General features: G+C 36.1%; 1 protein-coding gene across 1 annotated transcript in view; it reads left to right on the top strand.

The window, feature by feature from the left end:
- Positions 1-12,754, top strand: part of agpat2 (1-acylglycerol-3-phosphate O-acyltransferase 2 (lysophosphatidic acid acyltransferase, beta)) — a 35,833-nt gene that overhangs the window by 15,667 nt on the left and 7,412 nt on the right. Inside the window, exons 2-4 of the mRNA XM_056446240.1 lie at positions 5,124-5,257; positions 8,054-8,229; positions 9,920-10,015. Of these exons, the coding sequence (XP_056302215.1) occupies positions 5,124-5,257; positions 8,054-8,229; positions 9,920-10,015 (406 nt within the window). The remainder of the gene's footprint in view (positions 1-5,123; positions 5,258-8,053; positions 8,230-9,919; positions 10,016-12,754) is intronic.

The raw sequence follows: 12,754 nt of genomic DNA, 5'->3' as shown, positions 1-12,754 counted from the left end.
TTATTGCAACTTGTTATAATTGTTAATTGAATTGTGTTACTTGAATTGTGTTATTCTAACTTTGTTGAATTGCATTATTTCAACTTATTTGAATTGCGTTATTTCAACTTATTTTAGGCAAATAAAGTTCATGAGCAAAATTCATTTTAAACATCTCATCACTTTCATTTAAATTACCTTGTGAACACAGCTTACTCTTGCGAAGCCAATCAATTTCAATTGCTTAATTTGGACAATCAGAATTTTCTGCTATTTATTGCAGTTCAAACTGCAACTGCTTTAATAATGATTGAGACTTATCTCAGAACTAACTTTGGGACAGTTATTGCCTCACTTAGCGAAGCAACAAACAGCATTGTTGTTAATAAAGCTGCCAACACCCAAAGCATGAGTGCTACTCTAAACTGCAGGATGGTAACCTCAAAACATTACATGACATTTCTTAAACTAAGTGAAGATTGAACTCTAACAGTTCTTTCCCTTAACTTAAAACACCCAAGGTTACTTTTATTTTCAACATTTCACCATTGTAAATCAGTCCTACACAAAGCATGCTGGGAACTACATATCCATTAACCAGGTAGTTACACCAACACATTTTCTTTGTTGCCCCAACACAAAACGATTAACTTCTCACTCACTATCTCTCATTATCCTTCGGCTCAGACCCTGATTTATCAGGGGTCACCGCAGTGAAATGAACCACTAATTACTCTGGCTCTGACTTGAATGTTTTACAAATTTAAGTGAAGTTCCCGTGCATAAAGCCTATTGTTTATAATGTTTTATCGCTTTTAATAATGCTCCTACTTCAGATTAGTGGTTTAGTGAAACACTTCACCGAGAGATTATTAAGTATGTCAGCGTGATCTATTGTAACCCGCAGTCAGAAGTGTGTGAATGAAGGCTGTGTTTTGTTGACTCTCCTCAGCTGCTGTGTTATGTAACCCCCAGATGTCTTTTGCTCGCCACATATTCACATTACTGATATGAAGCTCTTATGTGTTCAAAGGTCTCACAGATACTGTATCTGCTATCTCCATGTTCTGTGCAACTATCGCACAACATCAGACGCTTAAGTCAAACAATTTAGACGATTATGCAAAAAAAGCTTGCTGTTTGGATTTAAGCAAGCAAATATGTAAAGGTCTATGGTTGGGTCTTTGTTGCAGTGATTTAATGTGTTTGACAGCTCTTTTCAACTTGTGCAGTGTAGGGCTGCCCGATTATGGGAAAAATCATAAGCCCAATTATTTTGGTCATAATTATAATCACGATTAATCAAAACGTTTATCAGTTGAAGTCAAATTATTCGCCCTCCTTTGAATGTTTTGTGAATTTTTATTTTTATAAATTTTTTATTAATTAATAAATTTTTTTTATAAATATTTCCCAAATGATGTTTAACAGAGCAAGGGATTTTTCACAGTATTTCCTATAATATTTTTTCTTCTGGAGAAAGGCTTGTTTTATTTCGGCTAGAATAAACACTGAGTTAACTTTGACTGAGACATCGGATGCGCCACTCGAAGCCGTGACACGGCACACCAGACACTCTCTGTGGCATGGCAGAAACATGAAGTGTCCCGAATCGTCGCGTCACGCATTTTTGAATTCTAATCATAGGTTTCTATCAGGGTACACACAACAGCGCTGCAAGTCTGCAGCAGTCCGCGATGCCCAGCCGTCGACTTGAGTGTACCCTGATAGAAACCGATGTTTAGAATTCTAAAACGCATGCTAGTTAAGATCACAGGGAGCTTCTGGGATCGCGAGAAATGCAAACGGCTGAAGTATAAGGTAGACTCAATGAGAAGTACACATGTTTGCAAACCTACCTAAAGATACAACCAATAATTCCGATTAGAGCGAGAATGTGGAGAATATTGCTCTTGTGTTGAGCCCAATGAGCCTTGCATCTAAAAATAGAGCTAGGGTGTTCCTTTAGTGATATCGCTTCGACTCACGCTGAAAATGGCGGACGTGAATCAACAAATCAATATTCAATCAATATTGGTGGGCGGGGGGACACCGCACTCCTACGTAAAGTCGGTTTGAAAACCGCTCTAATTGGTCGTTTTTTTATGTTGTTAAATTGAAAAAAAAGCACTGGGTGTGCTTATTTCACCCCAATATGACGGTCTATACACCATTCATGCACATATGTCTGTCCAAACAGCTTGAAAAGTAGATTTTTTACCATAGGTGCCCTTTAAGCTGAATACTAGTATCTTGAAAAATATCTAGTAAAATATTATGTGCTGTTATCTTAGCAAAGATAAAATAAATGAGTTATTAGAAATTAGTTATTAAAACTATTATGTTTAGAAATAGGTTGAATATAAGTCTTCTTTCCATTAAATAAAAATTGGGGGAAAAGGGTTGCTAATAATTCAGGAGGGCGATTAATTCTGACTTCAGCTGGATATATACAGCTATTTTCCTCCCTGTAAATAAGGAAATATAAATACAATAGAATAAAAATATGAAACAAACTTTGCTTTAAGCATCTTCACTGTAAGAAAAAAAAAAACAAAAGTCCTTCAGTCAAGAGCAGTGAGGGATTTTGTCCTTTTGTTGTTTGATTCATAATAAAAACAGGCGGCAGCAGGAATATTGTGCGCCGTCACTTTAAGAGTAGTGTGTTCAGTTATGGTTTCTCTTTCACATGTCTTTTGATTCTCAACTTGTTTGTTTATTACATAAATGAGGGTTAATATGAATAATAATAACTAAACACGGCGCTCTGACACAACTGTGCATGTATTTCACTATTAAAGCGCTCACATTAAGATGGCGTTTGATGCGTGTGCTCTGCTCGTCTCTGACACACACACACACAACAGCATGCGGCCTCTTTCGCGCTTTTAAAAATATGAATGATTCGAATGTACATCAGTGAGTGATGCGCATCCCGTGCTGCAAAAGTTACATTACAGTACATGCTTTTAGTCATTTTCAGGTGAAACTGAGCTTTGCAGAGCAACAAATGTGTACAACTTTAAAGGGGGCGGTATATGATGCAATAATCGTTTATCTCGATTAATGCTTTTTCATAATCGTTAGAGGCCAAAATCGAAATCGAAACTGAATTTTCGATTAATTGCGCAGTCCTAGTGCAGTGTGTAGCTTTTTGAATTTATTTTATTATCAATTCTGTTAGAAGGTGATACATGGCATGGTCATTTATTATAGTGCTAAGACATCAGGCTCAAATTGTGAATGAAGACTTAATTTTTACACATGAACGAATCACCATTTCAATCGTTGAATGTGTTGTAGCTTTTAGCTTTTGCTATAGCTATAAGAATTCGCTTGTTTAAATTTATTGATTTTTTTTAAAATTTATTTTTATTTTTTTTACCTGGGCACGATAAGAAATCTGATTTTATTTTTATTGTTTTAGATTAATTTATTGATTTTTATTTATTTATTTTTTGTAATTTTTAAATATTTAGTTTAACTATTAATCTTCATGTTTATTTTTTTATTACATTTCAATCAAGGGCACATTTCATATTAAATATTTAAAATACTTAAATATTTACAAACTCTTAACTCATTTACCAAGGCAACATTTCTAATTTATACGTTTTTTGGATATTGTTTAACTTTTGTGTTGCTTATTAGTGTATGCAGCATCAGAGTTATTTACATTATGATTTATTTGTTAATATTTATTATTATTAGTATTTATATGCATAACATATTAAAGCAAATTCCTTTAACAAAAAAAGGAAAGATGTGTGCTTTCTCTTTCAAATAACTTTCATGAAAATAAAAAGTCATATTATGAGTAAAATAGCATTTAGGCTTTATACAACATGAAGTGTTTATGCTATTTTTTGCTAACATGCAGGTAAAAACTTGTCATTTGAAGGATAGTGGCAAAGTATAAATATTAAAAATGACATTTATTATTTTGAGGCTGCACTAAGGGATGCATTTTAATGTATAAAAATCTAAAACTGTATTAGAGTTACTTTTGATGCGTTTTTTTTTTTTGTCTTTTGATCCAAAATCAGAAGCATTATTGCACTTATACAGTGAACTTGTTGACCAAAGTCATATCACCCTCTAGCCCAAGAACGGTTACTCACTGAAGCTAAGCAGGGCTGAGAATGGTCAGTACCTGGATGCAAGTAGTTTGCTGTTGCAAGTGTTGTTGGTGAGGCCAACAGTCTGTGATCTGTGTAAGTCCTAATGCCCCAGTAAAGTGAAGGGGACGCTATACTGTAGGGCTGGGCAAACTTGGATACAAATCTTAAGCTTACAGATTTAAAAGAGTATCCCAACAATAACTGTAGCCACAAAAATTAGAGGGGACGGTAAATGGCATAACGTGTTTTTGACCAATAAATTTACGGTGGACAAAAATTCGGTACATTTCTAATATCAACACACTTTTAGATTCCCATTGTTGCACATTTTTGCTATGTGATTGGCTCTTAGATTAATATAGAGTAAAAAAGTCCAGAGCTTATGATTGTTATTGACATTTTTATCAGGATTCGATATAATTTCGTTTATCGGCCCAGCCCTACTATACTGTCAGTGAGCACCGTCTTTTGGAGGAGACATTAAACTGAGGTCCTGACTGTCTGTGGTCATTAAAAATCCTATTGCACTTCTCGTTAAGAGTAGGGGTGTAACCCCGGTGTCCTGGTCAAATTCCCTCCATTGGCCCTTACCCATCATGGCCTCCAATTATCCCATCCACTGATTTGGCTCTATCACTGTCTCTCCCCTCCACCAGTTGCTAGTGTGTGGAGAGTGCACTGGCGGTGTTGTGCTGTGGCTGCCGTCGCATCATCCAAGTCGATGCTGCACACTGGTGATGGTGTGGAGAGACCCCCCCCCCCCCCTTCTCACGATTGTGAAGCGTTTTGGGTGTATGGCCTTCATCTATCAGTATTTTCATGTCTGCAGCATAAACAAATACCTAAAAACGTGTTTGATGGTCTGATAAGTTAATAATATGTATAATTGTTTTGGTAAAATATTTTATAAATCCCATTGACCTGCCTTAATAGAAGTATAGATGCCATATTTGTTGAAATGGATGACTTGAATGACTCTTATTGGTCATGTTGTGAATAGTAATGCCTCTTTACTTCCTGTAGGGTCATACGGTTTTTGGTCCGTCATGTCAAATACTTCATGGGTCTGCGCTATCAGGTCAGCGGCTGGGAGCATCTACAGACAGACGGACCGTACGTCATCATCTCGAACCACCAATCATCACTCGACGTGCTTGGTGAGTAAATATGCACAACCAATCAACAATCACAGTTGTAGATTTCATAGATTTATAAAGCATTACCTGTTAGAGGTGTGAACCTACACTGGCCTCACGGTTCGGTTCAGTTACGATTATTATGCCATCCATTCGGTTCAATTCGATATATCGGTGTATTGACGATGCTTTCCATACACCGTTTTAGATTTTACTTCACAACACAAGAATTCTTGTATAAAAAATGTATAATTTATAAATATATTTTCTGTGTATTTGTAATACAATTTTGTCCTTTAATCCAAGCAGTCAGATATATGTACTGTACCTTTAATTTTACTTGCTCAAAGAAACCACTCTTTTATCAAACAAAACTCAAGTACATGCACAGAACAACATGTACATTTACAGCAAGTAAACTAATGTAAATATTATCCCGCTTGCTTTTTGAGCATTGTCGAGCGACTACTTACACCCTTATGATTGGTCACTTACTCAACAGAAAAGGCTGTGATCGCGTGGCACTGATAAACGGCAACAGCGGTCACAGCTGATCCATAATAAACGCAGTGGAGAAAACTCACTCTGCAGTAGGGTTGGGTACCAAAACCTGGTGCCATTATGGTACCAGTACTTTTGTAACCGATATCCACAGAACCGAATCAGCATATGAATTTCGGTGCCACTGGTGCTGCAACAAAGATGTAAGAAGCATCAAGGGATGCATTAAAGGCACTCATAGGTATGCATTGTGTTACACCATTTTCAAATATTTAATTCTAAGCAATTTTGAGGGATACGGACACTGTTGGCGATGTTAGACATTTGTTCTTGTTGCTTAAGTATAGAAGGCAAAGCGCACAGTACGGCTTACCAAGTAAGCGGCTCCCTTCATCAACACTCATGATCGTATTCATCTAATTTGCTCAAACTAATCGATCTAAAGTATGGCTATATTTTACAAGCAATGATTCTGACACAGCAGCTTGAATCAAATGCTTTACAAAAGTTGTGTGTAGGGGGGAAACACGTCAAACTTAATGTAACATTTGAGGGCACAGGGAATCAACTTAAAGGCAGAGGAATGTACTGTCCATCATCTGGCACTTTCACTGAGTACGTTCACATGGAAACCAGTGCTCCGATTTAAATATGATTGAGACAATACTCCGAGTAAGAGTCTACCATGTAAACAGCGAATAATTTTTTTTATTATAATGTTTTTTAATATCTTAAAGGACCACAGACACCAGCGTTATAAAATGCTGAGGTTTTTTCTTTCCATTCGGCTTGTGGTATCTATTACAAAAACACTCTTCCACCACCTTACTTCATATTTTCATTCAATACCTCCCTTCGTCAAGAGGGCATGATTGAAATGTTCCTCAATGAAAGTGAAACTGCCGAACTGCAGTTAAAGTCTAAAAATTTTAAATTTCAATGACATTAAAATACGGAGGAAACGTTGATAGCGTGGTGACACGTTGTTAATCGGTCTATGTGCTATAACATGTAACAGGGAATCATGAAAGGAACGTTCAAAAAGCAACTCATTTAAACACCTTCATCATATTATTGTCTTATTCAGATTAAGGCAAATTATTAGATTATTGATGTCCATGTAAACATAGTCACAAACCCCAAACCCAGAAAACAGGTGCTCCCTTATTTTGACAATAGCCTTTTCACAGGGTAGTAGTAAGCTAATGTAATGTTAATTGCATAATGAAAATCTTACATTCATGCTAACAAACAAATAATCAAAAGAAATGTATTAATGCAATTCTAATATATAAAATATGAATTGATGTAAAGTCTTTAAACTTATTATGATTATATAATTATATTGTTCAATTATAATGATTAAAATATATTTTTTTGTCAAATAATTTTGTGGCTTAAAAATATCGGTTCAGGCACCCTTTTGGCACCTGTATCGTTTTAAAAGTATCGATTTAGCACCGGTATTGAAATAACCCCTAAACGATACCCAACCCTACCCTGTAGACATGCTCGTGTCTGGATCCACAAGTATCGCTGCTATGAGAGTAACATGTTTAGAGTTTTTGCTTTTTTTTTTTTTTTTTTAATTAATTGGAGCATTTTAATTTACTCATGCTAATACCCCTTGCCATGGTAAAATACCGCAATATAGCGCATATAAGATAAATGATGTCAGTTTCGTAATAACCGGTTAGGATCTATTACTGAATCAATACCAAATTGTCTTCGTCTTCATCGCTGTGCACCGAAGAAACCATTAATTTTTACACCTCTATTATCTGTGGGGTATTTTGAGCTGAAATTTCACACGCACACTTGAACATCCAAGATTTATTTTACATCTTGGAAAAAAGGGGCATATTAGATCCCCTTTAAAACATACTTCAAGAGTTCACACTTACTGTAGATATTGTTTGACAACTGTTAGCAGGTTTGGCATGCTGTCCCGGGAGAGAACCCTGAGCTCGGAGATAGGTGAGCCCAGGGCTCCCGCCTGGTCCATAGAGCATATGAGGGGAGTACGAGATCAGGTGGTTCTCAAGAGCTCCCCGTGGTAAAGGAAGAAAGGAGGAGAAGGGGTGGGTGGGGGGTTTCTTCGGAAAACGAAGATAAGAGAGTAGTTCTAGCTAGGCTACTTATAGTGAGTTGAGGTTAATCTGATTGGCTAACTAGTGAATGTAGATGAGTGGCCAGCTGCAGTCAATCATATCACGTGCTCCTCTCGAAATTAGTTTGTGAAACTTCACATACATACATACCAAATACACAGCCATTTGATGTCTTGTCCAAGCGGTTCTCTGCTCGTCTCTGCAGGTATGGTGGAGATATTACCAGACCGCTGCACGATGATCGCTAAGAAAGAGCTGATATGGGCTGGGACAGTGGGCATGATTTGCTGGCTGGGAGGAATTGTCTTCATCAACCGCAAAAAGACCAGCGACGCCAAGAACGTCATGAGTGACGCTGCTAAAACCATGTTGACCGACAAGGTCTGTGTTCATTAAGATTATGTTCACCTGACAGTTCATTTAGTAGGAAACGCGTCTTTATGCAATATTTAGAGTGATTTCAGATTCTTTTCTCAAATTAAAACAGAGAGCTAATTATTTAAAAAGTTGTTACAATAAGAGATTAGGGCTTTTAATTCATGGTTTATGCTTCTGTTTAGATTCAGCAACTAGGTTTTCGTCATCTTAGTTAATGTGCATTTTAAAGTATCACATGAGAAAACGATTTGCAGAAATACCAAATTCAGAATAAAAATCCCTTTATTTACAAAATGCATTACATTTTGGACTTGAAAGTGTTAATGTGAAAAATTTGAGATGGAAAGTTGGAAACACATTTGCAGAATAAACTCTGAAGTAGCGAGCGTTACGCCCATGTGACCAATCAGCTGTCTCCATTTTGCTTTTGTTTTCTGTTGGTTGCTAGGTTACCAATACTACAGTCATCTGCTCTAACTTCTTGTTGGAAATGCACATAATCCACATTTGAGATATTTATTATTATTGTTGTTATTTGCTAACTTTGAAAAGGTTCACATGTTAGGATGGAAAACCCAGCTATTGTCATAATAAATATATATAAAAAAAATTAAATGAGTTGATGATTTCTATTCACTATATTAGTATTATATTTTATATTATAATAATCTTAACAGCTTCATCCTTTTGAACTCCAGTATATGTGAATATTTTGAATGCAAATTCATTTTTGAAGTATATTTAATTTAACATGGTAGTATTTAAATAAAAATAACAATCAGCAGTGATGAACAATCAATTAAAAAAAAAAGAAATGAAATGTTGTTTAGTTTACTTCATGAAATTCTTTTAAATTCCTATATAAGAAATAAACGGGACAGTACCAAAACAATGGTCCATTAGTTAATGTTAGTTAATGTATTTACTAATATGAACAAAAATTTTGTATTACATTTGTTACGGTATAAATTTATCTTTGTTAGCGTTAGTTCATGTTAGTTCATGTTAACTCACTGTGCATCAACTAATGTTAACAAGCACAACTTTGGATTTCAGTAATACAATAGTAAATGTTGATCTATGATATATTAATGCTTTATAAGATTATTCATACGTTACATTAGTAAATGCATTAATTAACATTAACTAATGGACCATTTTTCTAAAGTGTTAGCCAATAAACAGATTCTAACAGCACTAATGATCTCATTGCAGTATTCATTCATTCATTCATTAATCTGGGGTCGCCACAGCGGAATGAACTGCCAACTTATTTAGCATATGTTTTACACAGCGGATACCCTTCAAGTTGTAACCTAGTCCTGGGAAACATCCATACAAACTCATTCACACTCATACACTATGGCCAATTTAGTTTATTAAATTCACGTATAGAGCATGTGTTTGCACTGTGGGGGAAACTAGAGCACCCGGAGGAAACCCGTGCCAACACGGGAAGAACATGCAAACTCCACACAGAAAAGCCAACTGACCCAGCTGGGACTCAAACCAGTGACCTTCTTGTTGTGATGCGACAGTGCTAACCACTGAGCCACAGTGTCGCCACTCATTGCAATATTTACGTTCTAAATTGTGATCGGTTCATCTATATACAGGACTTATTGTTTATATATTAGTGTATTTTCATTGTGTTCTGTAATTAATATCATTGTGTGTTTGCACTGGGCTTTAGATCCGATTGTGGGTGTTTCCGGAAGGCACGCGGAATCAGAACGGTGGACTTTTGCCTTTTAAAAAGGGAGCGTTTCATCTGGCCATTCAAGCACAGGTGAGTGTTTCTCTAGACAACGCTCAAGTGTTTTTCCTTTCAAACAGAGCTGAAACTCACTGATAAGACCTTTCTAGACTCTCAGTTCAGAGCTGACCTGATATAACCTGACATCAACGAGCAAAGTACATTACTCAAGTCATTTACATGGAAAAACCTGAACAAACTTGAGGTCAAAGCTCCGTTAAAAATCTGTGAAAACCTATGTTAGATGTTGTACGTTGTATAAAACAAATAATTCTAACTATATTTAGAAATTATATTGTATTATTACAGAATATTATAACAAATATTAACTAATGCTGTGTCAAAATAATAGTAAATACATTAAAAAAACTTGTTTATTCAGTGTTAAAGGGATAGTTCGCCCAAAAAACTGAAAATGTACTCCCTATTTCTAAAGAATACTGAAAACCTGCACCCATTGACTTACATCGTAGGAAAAACATATATTATGGAAGTCAAACAGGTTTCCAGCTTTGTTCAAACTATCTTCTTTTATTTTAAACAGAAAAAAGACAGTTGAACAGGTTTGCAACAAGTAAAGGATGACAGAATTTTGAGTTTTGGGTAAAATATTCCTTCAATTATCAGTTTTTTAATGTAAATAATAGTGAAAATTATTTCTACACCCAATATTTTTTCAGTTATTTTTTTTTCTTTACCAGCAGGGGGAGTTGCTGTTCTTTATTCTTTAAGCTTCATCTCTTATGTTGTTTTACTGCAGCCATAAAGTAACCTTCACTCTTTTACATTTGACCTGTGAAGCTACATTAAACTTTCTCACCTTTGTTGAGGCTGTGAAATAAATTTGAGAATTATGCCAACTGTTTTGGAACAATGAAATATATGGCAGATTGAAAACAAACTGCTGTATTTATGCTGTTTTTTCTTGATCAAATATTCAGCAAAAACAGCAATATTGTAAAATTATTATTACAATTTAAAATATTTATCATTCATTCGTTTTCCTTCGGCTTAGTCCCTTTACTTATCCGGCGTTGCCACAGTGTAATGAACCGCCAAGTATTTCAGCATATGTTTTACCAAGCCGATGCCCTTCCAGTTGCAATTCAGTACTGGCAAACACCCATACACTCTCATTCACACTCATACACTATGGCCAATTTAGTTTATTCAATTCACCTATAGCGCATGTGTTTGGAATGTGGGGGAAACCGTAGGACCCGGAGGAAACCCACACCAATACAGGAAGAACGTGCAAACTCCACACAGAAATGCCAAATGACCCATCCAGGTCTCGAACCAGCGATCTTCTTGCTCTGAGGCGATCGTGCTAACCACTGAGCCACCATGCCGCTCGCTGAAAACCATTTTTCCTGCTTTATATTTTTCTTAAAACCCTGATAAACTTTCATGTTTTTCATATGGTGATACTATCAAATTGTTTTAATTTCAATTATATCTTAATTGCAAGGAGGTTATGAGATAAAAAAAAATACATGTGATTATAATTCATCTAATAAATCTGTCATTTCCATATTTGCTATTAGTATTCAGTATACCCCATGAAATGATTTTAAAATAATTTTCCTTTAAATCTATATTCCTTTTAAAACAGGAAGAGCAGAACAGGTCTTGTAAACAAACACTTCTCTTTTTGTCTAGCAATAGCCAGTAGTTTTGTCATCACCTACAGAACATAGAAGTAGTTTGTTATTCTAGATAGTGTTTAATTGGACAAAAAAAACAACAACTGTTTCCTAGAATCAAATAGTGTTTTAGGATTTTCAGGAGTGCAAAAGCTTATAGGCTCAACATGTACACACTGTAAAAAATGCAGGGTTCTACACAATTCATTCATGTTGTTCTAACTAAGGTTGGGTGATGTCGACCAATTTGGCATTGTACAATCTCTAATGTGAAACATCGCAATGGACGATGGCATCGTTGTAGGCGATGGTGAATTAATTATTTATGAATAATTAATGAATTCATAACAAATTAATTATTTGTAGCCTACCGTTTCAACTACCTGACCCGCATGGTCTTTGTTTTACCCATAACCAAATCATAAATAAATACAGATAAGTTACACGCAGGCGATGCAGTGGCACAGTAGGTAGTGATGTCGCCTCACAGCAAGAAGGTCACTGGTTCGAGCCTCGGCTGGGTCAGTTGGCGTTTCTGCATTCGTGTGGGTTTCCTCCGCGTGCTCCAGTTTTCCCCACAGTCCAAAGACATGTGGTACAGGTGAATTGGGTAAGCTAAATTGTCCGTAGTGTATGAGTGTGAATGAGTGTGTATGGATGTTTCTCAGAGATGGGTTGCGGCTGGAAGGGCATCTGCTGATAAATGCTGGATAAGTTGGCGGTTCATTCCGTTGTGGCGACCCCAGATTAATAAAGGGACTAAGCCGAAAAGAAAATGAATGAATGAAGTTACACGCAAAATACCACCTGTCAATGACTTTTTCCATGGGACTCTGGCAGGAATAGGCAGGGTGATCTGTGTTGTTATAATGGCGTTGACCAACTTGGTTGGTAAAAAAGGTGCAGAACCAACAGGAACCAACCAACAGCATCTGAGGTTTTCGCTAAAATGACTTTTGTACAAGTGTGAAAGTAAAAGATTGAAGCAGTGTACTGATGCTGTGACACGTTACCTGATAGATTCAAAAGACTGAAGAGTCGTTAGATAGAGACAAGATTAATTAAATATTACATTTAACAACTATAGTGAGACGTGATTCAGCAGTACATCCTTGATAAACTGTCC

The sequence above is a fragment of the Danio aesculapii genome, chromosome 21 (assembly GCF_903798145.1).
Source record: "Danio aesculapii chromosome 21, fDanAes4.1, whole genome shotgun sequence".
In the NCBI taxonomy this organism is placed as follows: domain Eukaryota; kingdom Metazoa; phylum Chordata; class Actinopteri; order Cypriniformes; family Danionidae; genus Danio; species Danio aesculapii.
This window is presented reverse-complemented; position numbering and strand designations above follow the sequence as displayed.